Source organism: Lipophrys pholis, assembly GCF_963383615.2.
Source record: "Lipophrys pholis genome assembly, chromosome: 15".
In the NCBI taxonomy this organism is placed as follows: Eukaryota; Metazoa; Chordata; class Actinopteri; order Blenniiformes; family Blenniidae; genus Lipophrys; species Lipophrys pholis.
The window spans coordinates 16,351,807-16,379,512 of record NC_137642.1 but is presented as its reverse complement, the minus strand read 5'-3'; the positions used below and the strand labels follow the sequence as shown (position 1 = coordinate 16,379,512).

Here is a 27,706-nt window from a genome sequence, read left to right as displayed (position 1 = left end):
ACAGCAGTCAGTACATTCCTACAAAGAGACACCAATAGTTCTACGATCTTTCTACAATAGTTACAGTATGTTTATCAAATCAACATTATCCATAAAAGAACAAACCAAAAAATTGTCATTATAAAAATACTGTATACCACAAAAATGAATTCTATATATTTCTTTTTAAACTGAATTATGTTTGATATTTGTTTTGTCTCAACACATTTTGTTCTATGTGATCTACCTCTCATTGTGTAAGAATACGGCGAATGGATCTATGTGACGTACGTCTGCCTGGCCGATGCTCTGTGTGATCTAGGTCTGCCTGCGTGACGCGGAGAGCCGGGCTGCCTCCTGTTGGACTAGTTCGGTTAGCGAGAGTTGTTCAACCGGCTGACAGTGACGACGAGAAGCGGCTCTCACCAGTCCACAACACCGACAGCTAGCGAGACAGTCCGGCCTCCCAGCTACGCGCGGACAGCTACGGGGTTGTTGGCCGACAGCCGCTTGGTGAAACGTACCGGCAGACATCCGGGGGGGCTACCTCCACCTGACGGGCTAACCGAGCTAACGTCACCGTCACAGTCCGCTGCTAGCTCTCGTTAGCAGATTGTGACAGTTTCTGCTGCGTCTCATATCAAGGCAAGTTACTCCTAAAGCAGCCATGAATCAGTATTTGTCACTACCGTGTTTGTTCGCGACTCTTGGCAGTTCGCTGCCTCGCCGGTGAACTTAGGAGATGCTGTCAGGACAATAATGGAGTTGAGGAGACGTCCCGTTACCACGAGCTAACTAAGTAACACTGTAATGTGATCCAGTCGTTTTCATAATTGATGGCGGTTTGTGGTCCTTGAGGGAGCTGTGCTATCTGATAATAGCTTATTTATCTGAGGTACAAATAAGTCTGTATCAACCCCGACTAATTGGTTGTTACTCACAGACTTTTGATTAGGTCCACATGATGCTGGGGTATTTGGTTCAGCTGGCACTGGACATACTCTCCTTGGTTTTAATGTCAGAGACGAAAACCAAGAAATCTGACTATTTTGGGGGGAAATCACTTAAACATGTTTACTAGTCAGCTGCTAAGTTTCAGACAGAGATCAGCAACGATCATACGATAATAGTATCAAGGCTATCTTTTAAAAAATATAGGTTTGAGAAAGATCAACAATTCCTGGCATTCCCCAGATATCTAGCGAGCTGAACATGGTTGTCTCTTTTTCTGAGTAACTGGCTGAACACGATGTTGGATTTACTGTCATGGGCTATCTTGAACCGGTGACGAGAGCAGATTAGCTGTGATGGTTAATGCTCCGAGTGTTACCCTGTCTGTAGTCCACACAGGGATAAACATAAGTTGGCCTCTCAGTACTCGCGGTATGTTGTTGTTGAGTATTGATGGAAAACCTTTTAAGAGTGTGCTGCGCTCCCACCCATATGGATTTCGCACAAGCTGTAAGTCTGCTGGCTTGATTCCTTGCTTACATGATTTTGCTGTTTTCCATGCTGGATGTCTGCTTTGGTATTTTGATTTATTCTATTCATCTGTCTCTCAGTCATTGCATCTTTAAGCTCAATATCAAAGGCATGCCGTTTGCCAAATGCAGAGACTATTTAAAGTGGCAACCAGCTGCCAACTCTTAACTTAACAGCAAAACAACTTTCACATGTATTACACTTTGACTCAAGAGACCACCACCACATGTAGTTTGAATCGGTGAAAGTATTTATCAGTTACAACTGTTTGTGGTGCCATGAATTGAAGTCAGTTTGGTTTTCCTTTTGTACTCTAAACATAAGCTTTTAAACTACAGTCCAGTTGCTGGTTATCCGTTCACCGATAGTCATCTAAGAAAGTAAAGTATGACCAAATATTGCTTTCTGACACGATCAGACGTTATCAGACGGAAGTTATCAGTGTTGAACATTTATCATGACATCTTCCCCTTTGTGGGATCTCTTATATTTTAGCGGCATTGTGTTTTTGAGATGTGATGATTACCTGTGTGTGAACATTTTGACTCCGTTTTTTCCTACATATGCTTCAATTTTACATAATGTTTCGACGTGATTACGAAACCAAATTCTGACACAATCACAATCTGTGATAGCATGGCTTCAGCACTGACCAGTTGTCAATGATTTACTGGCTAATATTAACAAACACTATTTGATCCATTATCAGCTTTGTCTGGAACCTTTGTCCCAGATATGAAGTTGTTTTGAAGCACAACACATATGGACTACACCATAAAACAGGTTTTTTTTTTTAATCCCACAAGAAAACATTGGGCTTTGATGGATTCCAAATCATATTCATACACAGCGTTGCTGCCTTGACATGCAAGTGGAGTTTCAGTACGCTGTAGAAATGTGTTTGGGATTGAGCTGTCTCCACTGGCCGGGTTTCTTTGGCAGCTTCTTTAAAGGGTGTGCACTCATTCTCTTTGTTTCCTTTTTTCACATTGCTGAAAAGTTTATCGGCAAGAATTTACAGAGTGATGATGAAACCGATGACAGTCTGTTTTACACGTGATGTTTTCTTCCTGTATACACTAGATATGCTCGGTATGTCATGTGATGTGAAATAAACCTATAATTAAGGGGTGACTTTAATTAGTCAAGGTTGATGAATAGCTGTTGTAGGTTTCTGTGGATAATTTCCATCGTAGGCAAGCTGTTTTCTGAATGACTTTATTGCTGCGTGATCATAATGACTATTAAGATGAAATTAGTATCAACTGTTCCGATCACTGCAGCCACTGGAATTTTGTGTTTTATTTGCTTAAGTTTAAGTTGACAGCTGCTATACATTGGACTTGTCATGTTCCTGTTATCATTCATTGGATTATAACCTATTAGTGTACCCAGAAAACAATGTAGACTTGACGGCACATGATCAGAAATGATTGTGCTGTTTGTCATTGTGGTTGAAAAGCACTAGAGTTGTGTGTTGTTAGTCCATGTAACTCTTTATTAGTTACACTCATTAATAGCCAGCTTAACATCACATCTATTGAACACACACAGTTGTCTCCAGGGAACTGAGCGAGGTATTGTCTGACTTTTTCCTATTAGATTTGTTCTGTTGCTTGGATATTGTTTGTATAACTATATTATCTTAAACAATTAGACCAACCACATTGTTTTGCTTGAAGCAAACAGGCATCTCCCTTCAGATGTAGTGTTGGATTTTTTTTATCTGCTTTCAGCCGCGTCCTGTTTATCTGTATTTTGAGAACGTGTGCCGGCTCGATGGTACCATAGCAACTAGCATCAGGTGGAACGGTGGGACAGTGTTTAGCTCAGTATTTATGTGCTGAGTCACACTGTGAGCAAATGATGACCGTGCTGTAAAAATGTTAAAAGGATTTTAGATAATAGATGAAGTCAACATTTGTTTGCTGATCAGCTAAAGTAATGATAATCCAATTTTCAGGGAAACACACAGCACACATCCTTGTGTATTTAGGCAGTCTATTGCAATCATACGTGTGTTTTTTTGTCCCCCAGGTTATTTTCATCAGTCGTAAACTCAAAGGAATGTATTGACCACTCTGAGTGCCTGATCCATTATGATCTGATAAGCAAGTGATTGAGGATCAGCTAAGTGATTCCTACAAAGCTGCGGAACAATCTCAAAGCCTTTCCAACTTACCACCACCTCTGTTCGAAATGTCAATAAGAAAAAGCACACATTCATTGAAGTGAAAAATAAAACAAAAAGAATTACTGAGTATTTCTCAATCTTGGAGAAGAAAATTAATTATTATATTAAAAGATACTCTGTTGGCTCTTTTGCACAATCAGACACAAACTTGGTCTGATTGTCACTCAGTTCGGTCTTGCCTATTTCTTTGAGATATTAAGCCATTTGTCAATAACAAATGACAAGTGATGTTTTTCTTAACATCTGTCTCAACTCTCAGCAAAAAAGTATCGTGCTGACTCAGATGTTTTCATTGTTGTGCAAAAGTTGTGTGAATCTTTGTGACTTGCCCTGTGACATCATATTTCCTACAAATATTACAGTCTTGACATTTGACAAGAGATGCAGCATGCATTTTAAAGGTTAAACTGATCACTCAATAAGATGCACAGTACGTGTGTGGTACTGAAATAGCCCTCGACATGGCGGGTTAAAGCGCTACAAATAATACCTGCTTCCTGCAAATTGCGGCGAGTTGTTTTTGAGGTGCTTTTTCAAGTGGCTGATGTTGAATACTAAACAGTCTCAATTGGTTTAACTTGTTCACTACGTGCTGCAGTGTGGCTGAAGGCACAGGGGGGTATGTTGTGTTCTCTTTGGGTTGAGACCGGTCCATTTGAACCCTGTGGTCTCTATCGGCTTATTGTTCGGCTCCGGCTGCGTCCCTCTCCAGTGATGTCACAGCATACCAGGGAGCGGATAAATGAGTTAGTGTTAGGGCAGATGAGCAGCATTGTGGATGCTGCTGATAATAGTGGGTAGAAGGGCACAAGTTTAGCCATGCAACTGCAAGACCTACTCACCAGCTCTCCTACATGCTGTTTCCAAGGGCTTTGATTGTGATTGGTCCGTGGGAAGTGACTGAATGAACCAAGATCCGGAACTAACGTTATTTCAAAAACCAGTCGTTGTAGGATTAAGTTTTTCAACTACAGAGCTGCTGTATATTTCAAACTCATGCTGATGTGCCATCACATGACATACAGGAATTGACTGAATGGGCAGTGCTTATCTGAGCACACATTTTCCCAGCAGCAAAGCTGAAATTATAATTTGCTTTACTCCCTGACCAAGAGTATCCATTCTCGGAAAACGGTTGTTGTGTAACAGTGCTAAGAAGTCTGAAATGAGATTAAAGATGTACTGTGCTATAGAAGAGAGTGTGTTTTTTACTTTACAACCAGTGGAAGTCACAAGGTTTGGAAAAAAGCCACAATTATTTTGGCCCCTCTTATTCTTATCGGGCCTGGGTGTTATCAGGATTTATTTTCCATATGTCTTCTTAGCCGCTTGTTTCTTTCTGAAACGTGTCAAAGCCTGATTTAAAAAACAAAATTACAGAATATAAAGTTCAGCCTGTGTGACTGGTCACAGCTGAGTTGAGATTTTTCACCACACTGAATTTGCATTAGGAAATATTGAGAACTCTCTTTGAATAAAGCACACAGTAATTGAAAGTCATTGACACACACACGGTGGATCCTCAATCCCATAGGTGATGTTATATTTCCCCAGCCACAGGTGCACACCTGAAGTGAGTGTCTTGCTGCTGCTCTGGTTGTCTCGTGTTCCGTGTTCTCTCTCATAGTCGTATCTGTTCCTGTGTCTGTAGCCGTGTTGTCAATCGTTGAGCCACGTTGCGCCTCCGCTCTTGCCGGCTCTAGGGATATTTTCCTTTATTTACTTTCTGTAGCATTTGGCGAGCGTCTCCAACAACTGAGGCAGCGTCAGAGACTGTCACCATAGTGAGATATCCCATGGCAGCCCTGTTGGGGTCTATTCCCTCCAGTCAGCTGTCTCTCCAAGCCGTCACACAGACTTTCCCATGTTGTCAGCTGTCCTTTCCCAGTGGTGACGAGACGAGTCCAGATACTCAGAATCATTAAACACAGGACGTGACGTTAAACTGTCCTTGGTACCAAAAAATGGTAGTCACATGAGGTTTACCGTTGAGAGTAACATAGGAGCTGTGTGCCAGGTATGGGAAGGATGTACATTTTGGGACACATCATCAGTACTGTGCTTTTAAATCAGGGGGTGTTTCAACCTTTTAAAGACGAGACACCATCATCAAGGGTGGCCAGCTACAGGGTGATCAAGCGTGAACTTGCGTCCCATACCCAATCATGAGAGAGACTATACAAAATATTGAGAATGTTCTTTGAATAAAGCACAAAGGTAATTAAAAGTCATTGACACACACACATCGTGGACATAAATACGGAACAGAATGTGGATAGCAGCTTCAACAAATGTGACTCTGTCGTCATGCATTCGGTCAAAAGCAACAGCAAAGCATGTGAAACAGCAAAGCAAGCAAGTAAAGAAACCCATATAGCAGCGTCAGTGGAAAAGAAGAGAAAAGCTACATTGCTTTGTCATGTATGATGCAACTTTTCTAGTTACCGTGTCTCCATTTCCCCTCTTCTACTGGAGACCCAGACACTGTTGTACTCTGCAGAAGTTGCTTGCTGTGGATACACAGTGTGACTTGAAGCTATTTTGTGTACCTGGTGATGTAAAGATTTCTCTCTCATTTCGCAGGTAACAACATGCTGCAGTGAGTGATGCACCGAGTGTTGTTATTAGTAATGGCGATCTGGGGGGCTCAAGGATGCTCCGATTCAGAGAGCTGCTCGACGCCGTCTCCCAATTCAAGCTCCGGCGACTTTTATTACTGTTACTCAGCTCGGATACGCAGCACAGTACTCCAGGGCCTGCCTTTCGGCGGGGTACCTACAGTCCTTGCCCTGGACTTTATGTGCTTTCTGGTGAGTATTTCTGTCTGTCAAATAAGACACCACATGTCAAATAGTACACACAATGTCCTAACAACTTTCTGAACGAAGATGGGATGCTGCCACTGAAGCATTTTAAAATAATAAACACCATGATCCACTTATGTAACTTTGGCACAGTTCGTCTCTGTAATGTCAATAAAGTGAATACAGGTATTGACAGCCTCTGTTTATTTTGTACTTGCAGGGGCTGCTGGTTGCGTTCTCCTTCTTGAGGAAAGTAGCTTGGGACTACGGGCGACTCGCCCTGGTGACCGATGCAGACAGGTAATCGCAACGTGCTGCTCCTCCCGTCTGAACCGGTCCATGCCCCGACCTTTTCTTAATAACTTGTTAGGAGTCAAATGAAGTAAAACGAGTATGCTCAACATGCTGTCGTATGTTCACTGTGGTTACATTTTATTTTGCTGTTGCTAAGTTAGCTAAGGTTATTATTTGGGTATCAGGTATCTGTTGACTACTTAACCTGAAATACATAGTAATGAAAGCTGGAGGATTCGATGTGCTCTGTAATTATCATTATTATATTATATTATATCAGATTATATTATTATCACGACACCAAATATTGTTAAATGTCTAAAGGCTACTTTTAAGTTTGAAGTATAATGAGTTTCTTCAGGTTTGGAGTGAATACCAAAGAAATGCACATTGTTACGCATCATATTAATTCACCACTTTGAATAAGTCTCAATTATTATATTTTTATTTGTTTTTAGAAAAGGTGTTTTACCGTGGACACAGGTTGCCTGGATTTCGAGACACCAGTCCATTGTTTTTGCATTTAATGAAATGGCACGTATTCTTATTTGCTGGGACTTTTTGATCATTGGTATAAATATCTTATATCTGCTGGATTTGTCTTCCTGATGTTGGTTGACTCAGTCATACAGTCGTGGTTCCTGTCATGACAACAGCAGACATGACAAGGAAAGCACTCCAGACAGGAAGTCAGGAGTTCTTTCAACGTCAATAGTGAACTCTTGCACCGTTGTGCACATAATACAAAAGTGTGTTCGATTTGACATAACGAGGCAATATTGATTACAGAATAAGCCTTAAACAACACAAAAAAGAAAAACACTCTCTGCAGTTAAGCCCCATACACAGCTTCCACACTTGTATATGATCTGGTGCTGTGAGATGTACTGGGATGAATGGAAACTTCTGTCAACATGTTGATAAAACATAATGATGACATTTTTGGAGACACCTGTCAACACGTACTGATCTCATTGTTTTTTTTTTTTGTTTTTTTTTGTAAACTGCTACGTGGTGAGGTGAACTGAAAGGGCTGATCACGTTAGCAAGAGAGTGAGAAGAGACATAGCCACAGCCCTGTTTGGCTGTGAGCCCTGAAAACTCCATAACACAGTGCTCCATTACCTACATCCTCCTGCTGTGTTTGTGCGACACTATTTTTGCAGCTGCCTGTGAGCAGAGAATTGGGTTGCAGCACGGTGGGAGGATGGGGGTGGGAGTGGGGGGCAAGGGGCGGGGGGGAGCATGGGACACTTTTGTAACTGACAGGAAATTTAGTTTGTTTTCCATCTTGACACTGTGCTGACTTGTGATCCTTGTCATCTAAATTCCATAAGTGTCTAATATATGCATGTTCCCCTACCGGGCAAACTGGACAATCAAAACATGGTGTGTGTTTGTTTTTCATGTTGTTTGAGCCACTTAAGTCACGATATTCAGCTAAAACAAACAAGTTGGTTACAATATGACTGAGTAATATATGCCAGAAGGAAGAGAAGCCTTCATCAGTATGCTTCTCCAGATTTTCTCTGAACCAGCACCCGTATTGGCCAACTGCTCTTCACCGAACTGAACGCCTTTGTTTTGTTTTTCTTTTTTCCCCATCAGAAGAATGGAACGATACAGTCGCCTGGATGATCGGGGATAGTATGTTTTCTTTACGTATCATAAACTCGCTGCCTTTTTCTTGTCTCCTTTCCTCCAAATTTGTACTTATCCTAACTCATAACTCTTGTCCACTCTGCCCAGGCCGCTGTGGGTTTCAACTTGTTTTCCACTCTTGATGGTCTTGTTTTTTCCCCCCCTTCTCCAGGCATTTCCCAGAGTCGGGCTCTTAATTCTTCTTCTTCTTCTCCTTGTCTCTCTCCTACTCCTGCCATTGGGTGTCCCTGTCCTCTTTCACTGTCCTAATCAGATTTGTATGTTCTAATCTATGTCTTGACCTCTTTATGAAGCTTGGATTTCTTCTGTGTGAGTGCACTGCATGAGCCACACAGACAGGATGCTTACAGGGAGAGGTAATGCTTCCCTGATCTGTGGTTGTTCATAGACAGGCCCTAACTTGGTGCACTTACAGTACATCTTGTCTTCTAGAGCTGAGATGAGCCATTCCTACTTCTGGCAGGAATGTGGGAGAGGAGGACTGATGATTATAGCCTCGGGCTCTCCCCTCATTCCATTAGCGATCTCCCAGAGCCCTCAGTGACGTGATCATCTCATGTAGTATTAAAGATTCCAGCAGAGCACAGGTCCTCATTTTTTTTCGAGTTACACATGATTTGACCTCAAAAAGAAGCTCCCTTCAAATTTGAAAATGGTGATTAAAAAGGCCTTGATGCTCAGCGGACCTGTAGCTCTGCTGGATGAACTCCATTACTCTTCCTCTGGATAATTGCTGGGTTTCTGTGGTTTGTGAAAAGCTCTTACCAGGAGAGCTTTGCCTTCTAACTTGGACAATGATGACGAATTCACCCTGCTTCTAGTAGTTTAGCTCTTAACCCCAACCACCACTTGAAATGAAGCTGCAGAGATTTCTCCTGTGGTGGACTGGTGGTTTACCAACCTAAATCCTGTGTGAGGCCTCGTATTATAAACACAGGTGAATCTCTTCAGCTTCTTTCAGGGCGTGTGACTGTATGTGTGTGCGTTGTGTTGTTACCTCTCTCCTTTTCACATACTGAAGGTGAGATTACCATCCTGTGACAGGTAGAACTAACACCCCCTCCTGCTGTGTTCAGATGATGGTTGTGGAGCATCATATAAATGCAATGTGTTTTTCTGTTTTTTCTGCACACAGCGTGGCCTCTGCCATGACAACAGAAACATCTGAGCGCTATGAGCGCCTCACATCAGTATCAAGCTCTGTGGACTTTGAACAGAGAGACACGGTACGCTTTCTGTTGCTATCTGAGAAAGTTACTACTGCATGAAAAACCAATGCAACACGTTCACTACTATACCTTTTCTTTTCTTTTTTTTTTTCTTTTAGGGCTTCTGCTCCTGGCTAACTGCCATATTCCGCATCAAGTGAGTGACAGCCTTTACAGCACTTGGCATATGGATGTATTGTCTGTTTTGAATTGTTCTTAAGTTGTGGTTTCTGTTGTTTCTTTGTGAAGGGATGAGGAGATCAGGGATAAGTGTGGCGAGGACGCCGTTTACTACTTGTCCTTTCAGCGACACATCATTGGTCTGCTGGTAGTGGTGGGTGTGCTCTCTGTGGGAATCATCTTGCCTGTTAACTTCTCGGGAAACCTACTAGGTAAGCTTAATGTGTTTACGCTTAGAGTATATTTGAAGGGTTTCTTTACTTATAAATGTTTATGATTTACTTTTATTTGTGATTGTAGGCTACTGTCATTTCTGTTTTTGCGGTATTGTTTGCAATTTCAGCTCTTTAGTTTTCTTGTATTGTACCCTGATTATAGAATCTACTTAGCCAGCCATACCTCCCCTATAATAGAAAAAAAAACCAAGACATTTATCTTATTCTGTCAGAAAATATAGTCTCCAACTATTCCCCAAGTCATTCGAAACATTTGTAGAGAATAAGCTCTTAATGCTATCCAAAATGTTAAGGTTTTACTTTGCAGTGATTTGCTGCACTGTGATTTATTGAGAGGTTAGTCTAATTATTTTTCTTCTTCACGGCAACTGTGCTGGGAACCTGATTTCCTGCGTGTAACTATAAGTATGATGTAAGACTTGTACTAGAAGTCTGATGTACTTGAGGGATCAAACATTTGACATTTCCAAAGTACACCTTCAGTTTTAAAGTAGATGCCTTAATGTCAGACTTGTCAGACATCGTGGCCTTGGCTGCTTTAAAGTTGTGAAATGTAGAATTACACACATCAAAAACATCCTCATGCACTTTACACAATGTGGAGCAGACCTGGTAAAAAGCCCATTACTTTTATTATGGAGGTTTCTGTTTTCGGTGCCATTAAAAATAGTTTGGAATTTTTGGGACTTTACTATAATGTTTTGGCCAATCAGCCATCAGAGAGAGCGTCCACTGCCTTTAGTTGTCAAGCCAGTCTTAACGTGGATCCAAGGACAAGAGGTTGGGTTTCCCTGATATTGTCTCAATGACCTGCCTCGAAAATAAGCAAGGTTTTGTCTGTATTTCGGTCCCTACGTTTTGTATGCTTGTTTGCTCTATTTTATACAATAAGACACTTTATATGTTGATACTAAGAAAAGGCTGTCGTATCGTCATTTGTCATTTCCATTCTCAGGTTTATTGAATGCAGTGCAATGCAGGGATCAAACATTTGATTGTTTTATTTCTTAATTTTTTTTCCACAGAAAACAATGCTTATAGCTTTGGGCGAACCACTATAGCAAATCTTGATACAGAGTGAGTTATTTTTACGCTATACTTTCATTTATCATAAAGATTTGTAATATATCATCTTATCATAATGTTCTAACTAAACCTGTCTCACTCCTTGTTTCTCAAGTAATACACTACTGTGGCTGCACACCACCTTTGCATTCCTCTACCTGTTACTGACGGTGTACAGCATGAGGCGGCACACGTCCAAAATGCACTACAAGGAGGACGACTTGGTGCGTGGCTTTTTCTCTAATTATGTAGCAAGTGCTTGTACAATTGTACCTAGAACTGTAAGCTGATGCGCATTTTCTTCTGTTCATTTCTACGCAGGTGAAACGCACTTTATTTATTAACGGAATCTCAAAATATGCAGAAGAGAACGACATACGGCAACACTTTGAGTAAGCGGGCTTTCACTGATCTTCTGGCTCCTCAATGAATGTATAGCAGTGCTTGGACCAGTTTGCTTCTATTTTTTCCGATCTGCTCTGTTGACATGGCAGCAAGCTGTGCAGTAACTGTGTTAGTGTATATGAGAGCCATGCCTTTTCCTGTTAAACCCGCTGCCTTGTCCTGGTCCTAAACGACTGGGATCAGACAATGGCACTTCTATATGAGTAATTGTTCCTAATAGAAACCAGAAGGAGCACAGTTAAGCAGGGCGTGTGTCTGAGTGGGCTCATGCTAGAATTGGGGGCTGAACTTGTACGTGGTCACATTAGCATTAAGCCAAATTTTATATTTGCTCCTTTGCTGTAAAAATGGTCGTACATGTGGAATGTAAAACAGAAAATATTATAGCTTATGTGTGAGCTACTGCAAATATCCTCTGCTGATTATGTCAGGAATTTGTCTGGATACTATTCAACTTCCGATTTTACTTTTTCTTTTTTTTCCCCACAGACAAGCATATGACAACTGCACTGTACTGGAAGCTCGCATCTGTTACAATGTCGCCAAACTGATGTCTCTAAACTCTGAGAGGTAACAAGGGGTGAACTGTCTTTTCTGTTTGGGGTTGTAGTTAGCGAAGTCTCCCATTGGTCCGTGACCGAAATAGATAATTCTCAGACTGATGGTACCAACGCGTCTTATCTTTTCTTAACAGGAAGAAAGCAGAACGCAACAAGAGATTCTTCCTCGACCTGAAGGACAAGGAGCATGTTACCACCATGATCAACCCGAAACCCTGTGGACACCTCTGCTGTTGTATCATTAAAGGCTGTGAACATGTAAATCTAAGATCTACAAATAACATGGCCTTCTTCACAACCTTTTTGCATTCGCACTTGTGGAGACACACAGGGATGACCAGTGTCATTAGGTGTAGCAACCTACTCTTCATCCATTCAGCCATCTTCTTTCCCCGCTTATCCTGTTCAGGGTTGCTGGAGCAGATCATAGCGTACTGTCGGCGAGGACAGTCCCACCTACTCTTAGAAAAGCTGAAAAAAAAAAAAACTATAGAAAACTTCTGTAGTTTGCATCAAAGGGAAGATTTAAATTAAATATCACCTTGTAATTGAAAAGTTCACTATATTTTCAATCCTGTTAAGTATCACTGAAGGTTATTTGTAATCGGTAGTCATGCGGCATTGTAACTGGCATGCAACAAAAATTGTTAAATGAGGAAATCAAATCTGTCTTGGTATGATGAAAAATTTATATTAAGTATTTGTTTTACGTAAATTTCTAATTACATTAGTGAACAGCAGTACCATTAGATTGTGTGTTTCCTTTATGATCTAAAGTGCTACTAAGGTACTAAATGACAAGATTTAAAAAAACAAAAAACAATCCTAAACCTGCAGAAATTCTAAAACAGTGAAGTGGATGACAAAACTGGGTATTAGACTTAGACTAGAATGATCTCCAGAGTTAAATTATGTAGTTTAGCTTGTTTTTTTTTTAAAGATGATTAGCTAGCATAGCATGTCCAACTAATAAAAGATGGCGATACAATAAGGTGCAGGATACACCCTGGCAGTTCACCAATGTCACTACAGGGCTGTAGGATACTCACCACTTATACACGTTCACTTCAAATGTCTGTTCTTGGACTGTGGGAGAAAACTGGAGTACCCGGAGAAGACCTCCATACACACATCCAGAGAAAATGCAAACTACAGATAAAAAGCTCCCAAGTCTGGAATCAAACCTGTGCTCTCGTGGCTGCGAAGCCAGAGTTTACCACTACACTGCCAGCATGTCCATGAATGTGGAAAATTAAAGCGAGATGTGACAGATCTATTTTTTTTTTTCCTCTCGCAGGAGGAAGCGGTGAGCTATTACACCAAACTGGAATCCCAGTTGAAAGATGACCTCCGAAAAGAGAGGGAGAAAGTAAACAGGAAACCTTTAGGAATGGCCTTCGTCACCTTTCAAAATGAGGCTATGACTGCCATGTGAGTATCGTTTCCACACGTGAAGAAAATATTAATCTTGACTTTGAGCTGACTCGTTTGGCTGTTTACTCAGCGTAACAGCTGTTTGTTGGGATTTGTGTTTTCAGAATTCTGAAGGACTTTAATGCCTGCAAGTGTCAGGGCTGTTACTGCCGCCGTGAGCCCAAGAGCTCTCTGTTCAGCGGCAAACTGCTCATACACAACTGGACCGTCACCTACGCACCGGATCCGCAAAACGTGTACTGGTAAGAAAACCGCCATGTCGCAGCTTCACAACAATTATTTCCAAATCAAGAATACATTTTTTTTTTTGTTGATGAACTTTGTCAAACTTATTTCTTTCTTCGCTCAAATGATGTCTTGCTCTCTGAGCTGCAGCACCAGATTTCTGGGCAGCTGTGTCCATAACTGCAGGCCACTGCGCCGTGTCGATCTAACCGCTACATAACCTTTATCCCACAGGGAGCATCTGTCATTGGGAGGAGTCTCCTGGTGGGTCCGCTGCTTTATCATCAACTGTGTCCTCTTCCTTCTCCTCTTCTTCCTCACCACTCCAGCCATCATCATCTCCACTATGGACAAGTTCAATGTGACTAAACCAGTGGAGTACCTCAATGTGAGTGTCCCAAATCTTCACGCTTTAGTTAAGTCATGTGCCATTGACTGTGTTGAGAAATTCTGTTGTGTGGAAAAAAATTATCTATCCAGGATAATGATTAATTTGAAGGCCGTGACATGACTCGACGTGTTTCCGATCTGTCCTCCAGAATCCAATCATCACCCAGTTCTTCCCCACCCTCCTCCTGTGGTCTTTCTCCGCGCTGCTTCCTACTATTGTTTACTACTCGGCCTTCTTCGAAGCCCACTGGACAAGGTGGGGTTGACATTTTCTGGAGTCAATAGTTCACTTGTTTTGTCTTAAAGGTGACTTTGTGAGAGGCCTTAATGAGACCGTTTAGTTTCCTAACTCATGGCAGTGTTTGTTCTGCTTTTGCAGGTCGGGAGAAAATAGGACCACGATGCACAAGTGCTACACGTTCCTGATCTTCATGGTCCTCTTACTGCCCTCCCTAGGACTCAGCAGGTGCAGCATGATCACGTCTCTGTTAATGAACTCTAAAGCCTTGCGTATATTGATATTAAATCACGGGAATCTTTTAGCCGATCTCATGACTCTGAACTGTTGTGTTTCTTGCAGTTTGGACGTTTTCTTCCGGTGGGTTTTTGACAAAAGGTTTCTGGCTGACGCTAAAGTGAGATTTGAGTAAGTAGCGAGCATTGTGTTCAGAATCAGATAAAGGTGTTTTGGGCCGTAAATATAATGTAAACAGTTTAACAAAAGCAAACAGTGGCTGACACAATATAACAATAAATGCTATACATATATTTTTTAATAATTTGAAGACTTTTATCATTCCCTGAAAACTGCTATGTGTTCAAATTGATCTAAAAATTAACTTTGCTTCTGCAACAAGGCTTTTGAAGTTTCACAATGGAACTGATATTCTTCTTTGTTCTCTAGGTGTGTCTTCCTCCCGGACAATGGAGCCTTCTTTGTGAACTACGTCATCGCGTCTGCATTTATTGGTAACGCCATGGACCTGTTGAGGATTCCTGGCTTACTGATGTACATGATCCGCCTCTGCCTGGCTCGCTCTGCAGCCGAGCGAAGGAATGTCAAGCGGGTGAGCGTCGCCACCGCTTAAGTATCAAATGAAGACTGTCAGATTGAGACTTCACAGCTTTGTTTCCCTGAACTTTTACATCTCTGCTCCATGTTTAATATTGTGTAGATCAGAGGACGGGCCCCCCTCACCCTCGAACAAAACAGAACAATTCCCTCATACTTCATATTGTTTTTCCTGACTGAATTAACCATAAAGCCTTTGGGAGCCCGTTTTCAATAATTAACACTGAAGCTGTTTTAAAGTGGCAAAATTAAAGAATGTCCTAGTTACCTTGATAATCAGTTTGAATGCCAAGAATCCCTGCTTCTGTTTTCAAAGGTTTTTAATGGAATGCTTAATGTTTGTACAAAGGTGCTCCCAGTTTGTTTTTTTCACAAAACAATTTAGTTTCCAACTGAATAATGTGATACAAGTAGAATCAGCAGGTTTGATTTAGCGGCTGTGTCCAACACCAAAATATTCAGATTCAGATACCTTTTTTTTTTTTATCCCACAAGTGGCAATTCATGTGCAGTTTCCCCGTGTGGACATTTACATACATTCTGCATTCGTTCAGTCATCAATCAATCTGTCAGGTGACATAGGGAAATGTCAGAACAGAAGAAATCGATAAAACCAGATAAGATAAGCACCAAGCAAGACCACACAAGACGGTAAACTGGTAAGAACAGTGCTTAAGAAAAACAACCCAATAAATAAGACAAGAGTAATGCCATTCAAAGAAATTCACAGTCATTTAAACTTTAAAATGGCTGTGTTCTTTGTTTAAGAGCTTTATGGCAGAGGGAATGAAGGACTTTATTAAGGTCCTTTATCAAGGAAGTTTTGTTAATTCCTTTTAAGATATCTTAATCTTTATTTTTTTTTCTTTGTGTACTAGAATATATTTCAGAATCTTTACTTAAAAAAAAAAAAAAAATAAAGTAAATATGTTGCATCAGTATTTTGATGAAAGTCTTCATTCACTGTGGCAGCGAAGCATCAAAACCACAAAAATCGAATTGTTAATGAATGAGTTTGATACGTTGTCTGTTTTTAATGCATATTTCAACTGTCTTGCTGAGTAGTACTAAAAAGAAATGCAGTTTTATCTTACAATTATCATCATAGTGACTGCTGTCATATTTCTGATGTGATGACAAGTATCATTTAGACAGACATGTTTTTTTTATGCGTCACTACAGCATCAAGCGTACGAGTTCCAGTTCGGGGCAGCCTACGCCTGGATGATGTGTGTCTTCACAGTGGTTATGACCTACAGCATCACCTGCCCGATCATCGTCCCTTTCGGTGAGTTCTGCTGCTCGTCAGGCCCTCCGGGTTCGCCGCTGTTTCACATCGAGATAGTCTGCTGATCAAACGAGTGCAGACGGAGGTTCTGCTCTTCATCCAGACGCTTATGAACAGACGTTATTGGATTATGTTCCACTAATTGCTCCGTCTCTCCACCCTGTGCAGGGCTCATGTACATGCTGCTGAAACACCTGGCGGACAGATACAACATGTACTATGCCTACCTGCCGTCCAAACTGGACAAGAAGATCCATTCAGGAGCCGTCAACCAAGTGGTGGCTGCCCCCATCCTCTGTCTCTTTTGGCTTCTGTTTTTCTCTACTGTCCGCTCTGGTAAGAGGAGGGCGCCATCTGCAGGCCAATAATATACTTGCATTTGCCCTGATTAGGTTTAAGAAAATCTCCCAATTCCTCTTCTTTTTTTTTCTGAAGCATAATAAAGTTTTCCTCCTCTTTGTTCTTCCTTCAGGTTTTTCAGCTGCCACGTCCATGTTTACATTTGTGGTATTGATTATCACAATCATCATTTGCCTGTCTCACGTCTGCTTCGGACACTTTAAATATCTCAGTGCTCACAACTACAAGGTGACAAGACATTACTTTTTTAGGAAATATAATTAATTCTCATTCATCCCAGACCAAATTATGTTAAACTGCGGCTGTACAATGTGTGTGTGTGTGTTTTTTTTTTTTATCAGATCGACTCTCAGGAGGTGGACGGGGTGGAAAATGGCCGCCCGGTGTGCGCTACAGCTGCCAGCAAAGCAGCGGCGAGAACGGTACGTGTTAGAATCTGTAGATCTATTTAATCAGAACCTTTTCTCATAACTGCCAAAGTCTAAAGTAAAATTTCGTATCCTCTTTCCTCTTGCAGCAAATGTACATTGCTCAGGTACTTCAGGACCCAAATTCTGAGGAGGGCGGTTCTGGAAGCGGCGAGGACGATGGCCAGGGCTCCTCGCAGGACGAGGAAATAATCAATGTTGAAAACGGCCTAAACGAGGACTTCCAGTCTGGTGAAGACAGCCTAATTGATAACGAAGTGCGGCAATGATACTGCCTGGAACACAAAAACGAGTTCAACTTGTGGAGTGCACTGAAACATGTGAATTACTCGAAGAACTGGACCAGAAGTTCTCCAAAAGCATCTCAACCTCCAGCGAGGGACTTTGACACTAACCTAAGCACACCATCGACTAAGGATTAAATGGATCATTACTCAAAAGACTTGTGCTTTTTCTTCCGTCAGTTCTCACCAAACTTCTGTGCAATCGCAGAGGGAATCTACTGTGATAATGCAAGGGCACCAACGTCCCACTACATCCCCAATAAAGCCGAGGCGCCCCCAACATGGACCAATGAAAGAGAACACTAATGCACAAATGAAGATTTTTTTTTCTTTTTTTTTGCCTTGCCTTGTAAGGGGAGTGACGTCCTGTCTGTATTTTTCTTAACATGATTGCACTTGAATGAAAGGATTCTGCAAGCTTTGAGTTTCGCTGAGGTACTGCAGAACGGCCTGCGAGTTCAAAGGATGGATGGATTTCCCCCCATAATCCTTTTTCCAGTCTCACTAACAATCTGCACAAGATGCTTCCCCTGAGTGAGCAGTTCTTAGCGAGGAGAGCTACAGGACACTTTCCATGCCAGCGAATAGGTGACGCTGTGTAGATGCGACGGTCTTGAATGGTTTTTCCCAAAATCCATTGAAGCCTTTTTTTTTAAAAAAAGAAGAAGAAGAAAAAAATACTAACACTCCTGGAAGCTCTGACACTACAGCCGCAAAACTGTAAAAAATATCCTTTCCTTAATTTGGTATTTATTTTTCGACATGGATTAAACACTACCCTGTTTAAAATCCCCCAATACTGCAGAGGGAAGTTCACTCGATTCATATCTTGATACACTACATTTAAAAGTTGGCGTTCAGTCTCTGAGCCGCTGTTGGACTGCTGCTACTGATGCCCCCCGCGAAGGGCTCAAGGCTTTGCATGGACGCTGCAGGCTGAGTGGAGGCCAAGACCCTGTCTATGTTGGGTGTTCCTCTTGTATATGGAAGAGAGAGAGAGAGAGCAATACCCTTTTATGGGTCAGTTTCAGTTGACATTCATTGTAAACAGTTGTTTCATTTGTGTTGTTTTTGTTGATATGTTTACATCTTTATCTGAAGATTTTGAAATTAGCATTCAGTTTAGATGGCTACTGGTAGCTTTGAGCATCTTTCCTTTACGCCCTCTGTAAGTAGACACCTCATCATGCAGGCAGTAGTTCCGGTAGTCGTCGAGCATTGTTACAGTCACACAGTAAACTGGAACTCGGCAGGTTTTGGTGATATAATCAAACATTGACTTGGATGAGAGTCAGGTTCCACATCTGCGTAATCGGGAAGGAGGACGAGTCCGCACCGTTGCTTCTGTCGTCGACATTAAATCCTGTTTTAATTCCACAGGTGTACGTTCCTCCTCTGCCACATCAGGAAATCGTGCACTGAGTCTTCACCCCCGATTCCATGTCAGACTGCCTCCAAAAGCAGCTTCTTTTCTACTCATACGCTAAGACATGTGAAACGCTCCGCGCACACTCTTCTGACTTTACTCAGGATTTATCAAGTAATCTCGCTTCCATATTTTTTGCCTCTGTCCAGACAACACTATGACCTTTCCCCAACAAACACGTCTTTGGTTAATAAGCAAGGCAAAGTCCCAGTCTCGGGACCAACTATTCCTGTTGAAACTCTAAGAGATCCATTATGGGGCATATGCACTGGTCTTACGTTCACTTGTATGATTGACAGAGAAGAGCTGCCCCCTGGTGGACGGCATGGGCGAACCTGACCTGTTCCTACTCAGTCCATTGATGTTTCAGTCATCAGATCTGTGTATATCACTGTGGTACTAGCGAGAGATTGTGTGACACCACTGAATCTTGTGCTCTTCTAGTCATGATAAGGTGATTTATTTTTTTATATACCTCTTCATTTTTTTTATACCTCTGAGATGTTTTTAAGATCTCTGAATGTGTCATGTCCAAGTAACATGAAATGTTCGAAAATGAGGGCGATATTTTGGATCTCAGAATGTCTAATGACTCTAGTTTGTACGCGCTGAATGTAGGTTTAAACTTCTTGACTTTTGTTAAGGTACAGGTGTCCGAAGTCATAGAGCGACTACTCTAAACCGCTTCATTAAAAGACGGAATTGCTAACGAGAAACTGAACGTTTTTATACTGTAACAAAACTTACTAGCATCCAGTCCAGTGTCGTGGCATTTCATTCTAGAATAGATCTTCCTTTGTCAGTCTGACGGTTGCAATGATTTCTAGATTATTTTTTTGGGTTTTTTTTTTTTTTTACAAATTCCTAGTCTGTGTGATAATTGTTAGGTCATTATTATTATTTTTTTTTATTTGTCCTAGATCTGTACAGATGACTGGACTCACTGGAAATAAATGGATTTTTGTTTTTTTGGAGGGGCAAAAAAGTTCAAACATAGGTTTTCAGCTTGTTTATATCAATCATGCAGATAGAATAGTATAGTAAAATGTCACTCTGTCTCAAAATTGCACAATTCAGATGTGTCTGTGTGCTTTTTTTCTCTTTATGTTCAGAGTTTTCTAGATAGGAGCAGCAACAATAGCAGATCTCAGTATTTGACTGTGTCATGTCATTATTTTCAAAGGGCAGTCTGTACAACAGATATATCTGTACGTCCTCCGAGTTCTTTCATCAATAAATATGTATTTAATCCTTTTATGGACAATATTGATTATGTTACCAATAGTCCTGAAGGAGTCGACAGGCCGCGGAGGGGGTTTGAACCCACAACCCTCCAAACGCAGACTCGCCTCTCGAATGCCAAATGTGAACTTTTTATTTTTAATACTAATATAAATGTGGATTTTTGCTGGTTTTTGTACTTGATTTGAGAGGTTTCAACCTTCTTTTTCAGCATTTATAAGACAGTTTTGCTATTTTAACTATTTTAACCATTTTGGCTCTTATTTCTAATGCAGCTTATTGCAGTTTTTCCCCAGTTTCTTGTAGTTTGAACTATTTCTTCCCCAATTTAGTTGTGCCTTTTGTAAAAGACATTTTTAACCAAGAGTCAAATCTTTTGCAATAATGTGAAAACACAAAATGTTGATTTAGGTATGATTTTATGAATGAACCAGGGCACCACTACAAAAGAACCACACGTGGCTTCAGAGCTTCGGTCATCAATTAGAACAGAATAAAATAGAAGTCCTTTATTGTCACTCTCTAGCAATGTTAGATGTTAAAACAGTGTTGCAGCAGTGAACTGTCGTGACGGCAGTAAAAAACACACACAATAGTAGAAAACATTATTTTACCTCACATGCATGTTTTTGAACTGTGAGAAGAAAACCCACGAACATGCAAACCTGATTGATTCTTTCATTCATCTACCAAACTCATTATGAAAAGATAAAAGTCATACACGTTACATTCTTTATGAGATGAAATGGTACAATAAAAATCTATTTTGCATAATAGATGAATGCCTAACTTAAGAATCTTAGTACCAACCAGTTTTAAATACTACCATAGTACTATTTTTATTTTATCACGCTATGTAATTGTGATACATTATTATTGCCTGGAGGACGTTTTCCTTAAAAAAAAAAAGACATTCAGAAAAACTTGACTTGGGGTAAAGTCCCTCCCCTGCTACGGCCTTGGGTTGATGACGTAGGCGGGCTCTGGGTGCAGTTCCAGGTGTCTGACGCTAGGTGCTTCCCGGGAGTCGGTGCGGTAGGAACCTCGGAGGCTCCGCCGCGGTGTGCAGACGGCGGAGGGAGACGGGAGTGGTGCGACGTGGAAAGTCAGAGCTGATCTCCGACGCCGGAGCCGCAGTGCTTCAATGAAATGTTAGCCACATGATGAGCACAGACAGCTGCGAACATCTGTCCGGACGGCTCAGCTCTGAAATGCCGAGGATCGGTAAACCGGAGCACCTTTAACGGGAAAGTCGCCGCCATGGACGAGGGGCTGACTATCACTTTTATATCAGTTGCGATGTTTGTGGGCTCTTTTCTGCTCGGATTCATCCCACTGTTGTTCAGACTCTCTGAAGTAAGTCCTGTCTTTGTTTGGTGACCAGGAACAGATGCAATGCTAGGCTGCTCTGCAGCTTTCATAACATCACAACATCATAACATCACTCACGATGACAGACAGCATACTAGTTTGACTCAAGGTGTGTTTCTGTCCGGGTCACAATCCGTGGTGTTTAATGAGTTCTTCTGGAATGCGACACTGTTGGTCGTCTTCCAAAAGGATCTCTGGTAAAGCTCATGTGTCCATCCTCAGAAAAGCCTGCAGTTTGTCTCCATCCTGGGGGCAGGTCTGCTGTGTGGGACAGCTCTGGCCATCACCATCCCTGAGGGTGTGGGCTTATTGGAGGAGTCGTGGAGAGGTGAGAGGTGGGGGGGGGGCGCTCTCTGCAAACTCCCCATTCACACTCGACCCTTTCCCCCTCTTGGTTATCCAACACAACAACACATAATCCATGGCAGTCCCACTCAGCATGATTTGTATGTGTGTTTGATTGTAGCACCCTTCAGATGATGAAGGCGGCACACGGAGATGAAAGCGGGGCTGAACAATGAGCTGCTCAGCCTGCTTGTCTTTTTTGTGTGGATCTGATCAAAAACAGGCTCCTTTTCTTTGGCCTCCCTCTCCAGCTTCCTCCGCCTCCTCTGATGTGCCACCGGTTCTGAACGCCAGTGTCGGGCGTGGGGCTCCTGCAGAGGGGGGCCCGCCGCCTCGCTTCTTCATCGGGCTGGCGTTGACGTTCGGCTTCACCTTCATGTTTGTGGTGGATCAAGTGGGAGGTTACCTTTCCATGCGGGGCAAGTTGGCGGATCTCTCACACCAGCTTCATTGCACTCTGCCGACTCCACCCATTGTTGTTGTATTAACCGCCGTCGCATGTACGACGTTCCATTTCAGGCCAAACTCCCCGTTCGTCAAACAGCGTCCACATCACGGCCACGTTGGGGCTGGTTATTCATGCTGCAGGTACGTAAAACATTCACTCCTCCGTGGCAGCGAGCTAAAATAGTACTGCAGTTTCTCAACAAGCAGCTCATGCCTTCATCATGTGACTCAGCTTGTGATTCTTTCACTGCTCGTCTTTTATGTACCAAATAACTTTGAGGCACCGCCTGGAGGAGGGTTTAACCTTTGATTGTTTAAAGACGGACTTGGAACAAAGCTATATCGCTCATCCAACCACGAATACTCTTCAGTCTCTATGTAATGTCAATCAATAATAGCAGGAACGTTTACTTTCACGGAGGTAGCAGGATACGACCATTAATAAGGCTTCTGTTTTGGAAATAGCTGATGGATTTGCTCTTGGAGCTGCTGTGGCCACAGGTCAGGTGACGGTACAAGTCATAGTATTTTTTGCTGTGATTCTACATAAGGTGAGGAGACGCTCCCGTCAACAGAATCCACACAAACGAGGCGTAGAGTTTCAAATAATGACGCCTGCCTCTCTTTCTCGCCTCCCAGGCTCCGGCGGCTTTTGGTTTGGTCTCGTTCCTGATGCATGCCGGCCTTGAAAAGAAACACGTCCAGGGACATTTGTTGGCCTTCTCCGCCGCGGCGCCCATAGTCGCTATCACCACCTACTTCATACTACGCGCGGTAAGGAAGTACACGTTGGCCGGCCGGTGTCCGTGCATCATAGGCGCGCGAGGACGCGCTGTTCCGTGTTCCTCTAGCGCGACGTGTTTTTTGTTCCCACAGTCTGGCAGTTCGTCCCAGGACCAGCTCACTGCGACAGGCGTGGGTATGCTCTTCTCGGCGGGCACTTTCCTCTATGTGGCCACGGTGCACGTTCTCCCCGAGGTCAGCAACAACAGGACCGACCAGCTCCCCCCCGAAGGCCACACCCACAACCAGCGACATTTGGGGTTGCTGGAGAGCGTCACCCTCGTCCTCGGCGTGGGACTTCCTGTGGTGCTGGCTCTCGGGCTGCACGACGACTAGGAGAGGGCGAAGGTCAAAGTGCGTGGCGCGCCACACTTCGAAGGGAAACTGCCCGGCTGCCTGTTTAATACGACTCCGGGCCGCTTGATGTTCTCGGATTTCAGCGAAACTGGTTTTGTCGTCCAGCCAGTGTGTCGTTCATTGACGACTGTCCTTTCCAGGGAAACGGTGTTGTTTACTCTCATTGTGTTCGTGGTCAAAGCTTCTTCCAAGTGAAACTCCAAACAACCTGATAGTGTCCAGTACCAAAGCAGTGCGAGAATGAAGGTGCACACTTTCTTTTTTTTTTTTAAATCAAAGTCTTTTGTACAATTAAAAGCACCAAACCATGTTTAGATTTTCAATTTATTTATACGAGCAATAGTACAGAGGATCAAAACATTAGAGATTTATGTGCAGTTGTTTTTTTCTGTTGAGGTTTGAAATAATGGTCCCCGACTGAGGCTCTTCCAGCTCTGAGGTTCTCAAATTAGATTTGCACATATCAAAGAAAAACTAGACACTTTCTAGACCTGAGAGACTGAACAGAGCTTTGCTATGTTGGCGAGAGTGTGTGTGTGTGTGTGTGTGTTCTCTGTGAGCTTTTAGTAAATGAAAGACGGAGAAGCCACTGGTTTGGAATGTGGAAAAAAAAAAAAAAGCTGACAGACTATTTTAGATTTGCAGTCAAACGTCTGGCAGGAACAAACAACTTCTGTGTGATGTGCTAAGGTGGTACGGTACATACATGTCTGCTCATCAAGTGCTGTGGTTTTATTGTCTTTAATAATTTAATACTGCCTATTTAGAATGTGCAGGCCATGAAATAGGTGAAATAAAAATGTCTTCCTTGTGTTAAAATGGCTCGTTTTCTAAACATTGAACACAACCACTGTTTGGTTTTTACAGGCGTTTCGTAGCATTTCAAGTTCCAGGGGAAACATCGGTTTTCCGACGCATTTGACGTTATTAGGCAACTATTATTATCACCATTTCTTGGAGGAATCGTACAGGTTGCTCATTATTCTTGAGCAGTGTAAAGGTAAAACGTAGCTCATTTAAGGACTGCGCGTGTTCTCGCTGCTCTGAATCTGAACTGTTGTCAGAGTCGCCTGGTTTACAACCATTCTGAACCTGAGGATATCATGCAGTGAGGTCAAAAGGGTATTTCTTTACAAATACAATTGTTATTCCATAGAGCACAGCCGTTTATGTGAAAGACACCTGAAAGTCCATTTTCAGATGTGACATTTATTCTGTGCCACTCGTCCCTGGCAGTATTTATTATTCCGATGGGAGGTTCATTTAAAAGGTCAGACAAGGTCAAGTGGTTTAATCCTATTCCTAAAATAAATAAACAGTGCAGAATTTCATGGATTTCAACAATATTGCCTCCAATAAGATATGACTGACTGTGAGCACAGCCTCGAGCACGGTTTACATTTTGAAATATTTTCGTCTAAATAATGTTTAATAACTCAAAAGACAATGTAGCTCCTGGCAAAGAGACTGTCGTGACTACAGGCAACTCGGAGCGAACAGTACAGCTGACTTGTGGGATTGCTGTTCTACCTCAAACTGAATGAACATATAAATACAAAACGGTTATTTTCTGTGGTTAGAATTCCTTTGTTGGTTGGTTTCATAGCTTTATGTGGCTTATGGAGGCGGTCAGCTGGGCTTCCAGGGCCATCTGATCGAAGGTTCGACTGCGTGTCTGCTGCTTCACTCGCTCTCTCATGTGGAAGGAGGCTCGAGCCTGCCTGTGCGCCTCCTCCTGTATCTGCTCCCGCTGCCTTTGCAGTCTCTCCCTCTTCCAGTCTTTCACGGAGACGTAGCCCTCCCGGAGCTTGCACGTGGCCTCCTCCGCCCTCTGCAGGTTCTCCCGGAGCCTCTGGTGCAGGAGGTGCCTGCGTCGATTGTTCCTTTGCACCCGCTGAGCTCGGTCCCTCTGCTGCGCCGACGCCTGCAGCGCAGCTCTTTCCATGCGACGCTGGCTCAGGTGGGCCAGGATCTGCTTGTGAGTCAGATGCCGGATGCTTTGCAGCTCTGCCTTCAGCTGCGCTCTGTGAAGCTGCTCCTCCTCCAGAGCTGCTCGCTCCTGCTGCTCCTTCAGCCGGGCCTCCACTGCCTGGGCCTGTTTCTCACAGGAGAGTTGAAGCTTCTTCTCCAGTGTGGCCCTCATGTGCGCCTCCTCCTCCTCCGTCCTCTGTGCGACATGCTGCTTCAAGAGGATGTGTCTGAGCAGCTCTTTGCGGTTTTCTTCCTGCCGCCTCTCGCGATCCCTTTTCTCCTGCAGCAGTTTTCGTTTTTGGGCTTTTTCCTCCCTCTCCGCTGCGACCTGCCTCTCCCTCGCTCGCATCTGTTCCTCTCCCTCTTCCTTCTGCCTCAGCAGCGTCTCCTGGTAACGTTTGCGGCCCTCTGCCTCTTTCTGCGCGGCCTCCATCTTTTCTCTGCGCCGTGCATCCACATCCTCCTTCAGCCTCCTCCAGCGAGCTTCATGCAGCACCACCTGCATTTCAAGTCTTCCCGCTCTCTCTTCCTCCTGAGCCTCCCTGAGCCTCCTGCGGGCCTCCAGCTCCTTGTGCCACTGCCTGGTCCTCTGCCTCAGTTTTTTCCTTCTTGCTCTTTCAGCTTCAGCATGCTGGGCCTCCTCCCGTCTGCGCACATCCTGCCATTCCTGTTCTTCCCGCTGACAGAGCTTCTGCTGAGCCTGCTCCTCCTCATGCCTGGCCAACATGAGAGCTGCTATCTTGCGGTCTCTCTCTGACACCGTGACACACATTTCCTTCTTGATGTTTTTAGCAATCCTCTGTAGTTTCACCTCAGTGGCTGGAGTGTGTCTGACGTCTCCCAGGTTGAAGCTGCTGCTGACTGTGCTCCTGTCTGGCTCTTTTATACCCACAACAGAGGATTTGGAGCCGCTAAAAGACTTTCCTCTCAAGCAAAGCTCTGCATAGGGCACTGGCCCATGTGCTGACTGATCAGTATTAGACAACACCTCCAGGCCTGAGGCTCGAGCACTGCCTGGCTGCCTTGCAGCTTGGATGATAATCCGCTCTCTCTCCTCGCGGCACATTTGTAAGAGCTTCATTCTCTCCTTTTCATAAGATTCGTGCATGACTCCCATCACCCCGAGGGGCACCACACGTCGCTCTGCAATGAGCCCGTTCAGAGACTTAATGAGGAGCTGGACAGGTTTAATACCGAGCCGAGCACAAGACTCCAGCGAGCGGGGGCTCGTCAACACGTAGCGACTCCTCTCTGCTGCGGCCGAGTCGAAGTTATTCAGGTCCAAACGGAGCACCCGGGAACTGGAGCTCCGCTCCTCCATGATAGAAAAAAAAAAGAAAAGAAAAAAACAAGCAGAGTCTTCACGGCTTCAGGTCAGGAGAGGATTAGCTACGTCTCGTTGTCTTCGTCTCACCTGGAACAAACAACGTCAAATGTTTGTTATTTTGCTCACACACAAACCAAACTAGCAACAACAACAATAAAAAGCAAAAAGGTGAAATCACGAACCATAACTTCGAACTTGTGGATTTAAAAAAAATAAAGGCTCGTGCGCGGTTTCTGTCAGCTGGAAGTGACGGTACGACTCTTTTGGTTACCATGGTAACAGTGGACAGGAAGTGGCCTTTCTCATTCTCAGGTAGGATAGTGTCACATTTTTATCACAGCGTCACCTACCGGTGACGGACAGTCTGCAGGCTGCTGCTCGGTTTGTCACCCCTAAAGTTTTTGAGGCTGCTTGTGGCAACAACATCTAAAACACCGATAAAAATGTTGCGCTACGTCTACTTAAAAAATAAAGCAACAGCGAGATTGTTCTCTGTTCAAACTCTTCTTTTTTATACATAGAAAAAAAATCTAAGTAAAGTGAAATTTGTGTTTTTCCTTTGTCAAGAACCTTAAGAAGGTATGTTTGATCGTCGTTATTTTTGTCTATCTTCATCTGTGGTGCTTGGAAACCCTGGTGGCTTCTGGATATTGTAGTATTTGGTGTTCTTATTTACGTATGAAACACAGTAAAGATAAAAAGATTTTGTTTTTTGTCCTGCGAATGAATTTAAAACGAATGGCTCACATTACTTAAATTATTCATGTCCTGGAAAAAAATAAATCACAGTGTCTTGTATTTTGAAAAAGTATGTTTTACTTTAATACTAGTTATATTTGTGTAAAGAAATCTTAAATTATTTTCGTTGATTTCAGAGTTTAGATTGA

At 43.0% G+C, this 27,706-nt stretch overlaps 3 protein-coding genes across 5 annotated transcripts; 2 read left to right on the top strand and 1 right to left on the bottom strand.

Annotated features, from left to right (window-relative positions):
- Nucleotides 1-321: 321 nt before the first annotated feature.
- LOC308120803 (CSC1-like protein 2) lies at nt 322-20,231 on the top strand. Of its 3 annotated transcripts, XM_080481638.1 has the most exons (24): nt 322-624; nt 6,239-6,465; nt 6,680-6,759; nt 8,362-8,400; nt 9,551-9,641; nt 9,743-9,780; nt 9,873-10,015; nt 11,065-11,116; nt 11,220-11,328; nt 11,426-11,496; nt 11,999-12,079; nt 12,204-12,327; nt 13,367-13,500; nt 13,608-13,745; nt 13,963-14,116; nt 14,268-14,374; nt 14,498-14,584; nt 14,699-14,764; nt 15,023-15,185; nt 16,373-16,478; nt 16,647-16,814; nt 16,951-17,066; nt 17,180-17,260; nt 17,356-20,231. In XM_080481638.1, the coding sequence occupies exons 2-24, from the start codon at nt 6,262-6,264 to the stop codon at nt 17,533-17,535; spliced, it is 2,532 nt and encodes an 843-aa protein (XP_080337764.1). In that variant the 5' UTR covers nt 322-624; nt 6,239-6,261; the 3' UTR covers nt 17,536-20,231. The 3 variants fall into 3 exon arrangements, with proteins under 3 accessions (XP_080337764.1, XP_080337765.1, XP_080337766.1); XM_080481639.1 differs by lacking the exon at nt 8,362-8,400; XM_080481640.1 differs by lacking the exons at nt 322-624; nt 6,239-6,465; nt 6,680-6,759; nt 8,362-8,400 and adding an exon at nt 8,715-8,771.
- Nucleotides 20,232-21,229: 998 nt separating this feature from the next.
- LOC308120443 (zinc transporter ZIP9) lies at nt 21,230-24,337 on the top strand. Its single transcript, XM_080481055.1, has 7 exons — nt 21,230-21,574; nt 21,812-21,917; nt 22,186-22,353; nt 22,454-22,522; nt 22,847-22,932; nt 23,021-23,155; nt 23,258-24,337. The coding sequence occupies exons 1-7, from the start codon at nt 21,479-21,481 to the stop codon at nt 23,498-23,500; spliced, it is 903 nt and encodes a 300-aa protein (XP_080337181.1). The 5' UTR covers nt 21,230-21,478; the 3' UTR covers nt 23,501-24,337.
- On the bottom strand, nt 23,835-27,102 carry LOC308120442 (uncharacterized protein). The gene is made up of 2 exons (XM_080481054.1): nt 27,002-27,102; nt 23,835-26,906 (listed from the first exon to the last, which is right to left on the bottom strand). The coding sequence occupies exon 2, from the start codon at nt 26,811-26,813 to the stop codon at nt 25,122-25,124; it is 1,692 nt and encodes a 563-aa protein (XP_080337180.1). The 5' UTR covers nt 26,814-26,906; nt 27,002-27,102; the 3' UTR covers nt 23,835-25,121.
- Between the last annotated feature and the right edge of the window lie 604 nt (nt 27,103-27,706).

Bases quoted from the DNA above. Each gene is read 5' to 3' on its own strand.
- LOC308120442 (XM_080481054.1), bottom strand. From the start codon at position 26,813: ATGGAGGAGCGGAGCTCCAGTTCCCGGGTGCTCCGTTTGGACCTGAAT.
- LOC308120803 (XM_080481638.1), top strand. From the start codon at position 6,262: ATGCACCGAGTGTTGTTATTAGTAATGGCGATCTGGGGGGCTCAAGGA. The intron at 14,117-14,267 runs GTGAGTGTCCCA...TCTGTCCTCCAG, and splicing joins AACCAGTGGAGTACCTCAAT to AATCCAATCATCACCCAGTT. The intron at 14,765-15,022 runs GTAAGTAGCGAG...TTTGTTCTCTAG, and splicing joins GACGCTAAAGTGAGATTTGA to GTGTGTCTTCCTCCCGGACA.
- LOC308120443 (XM_080481055.1), top strand. From the start codon at position 21,479: ATGGACGAGGGGCTGACTATCACTTTTATATCAGTTGCGATGTTTGTG. The intron at 21,918-22,185 runs GTGAGAGGTGGG...CTCCCTCTCCAG, and splicing joins ATTGGAGGAGTCGTGGAGAG to CTTCCTCCGCCTCCTCTGAT. The intron at 22,354-22,453 runs GCAAGTTGGCGG...GTTCCATTTCAG, and splicing joins AGGTTACCTTTCCATGCGGG to GCCAAACTCCCCGTTCGTCA.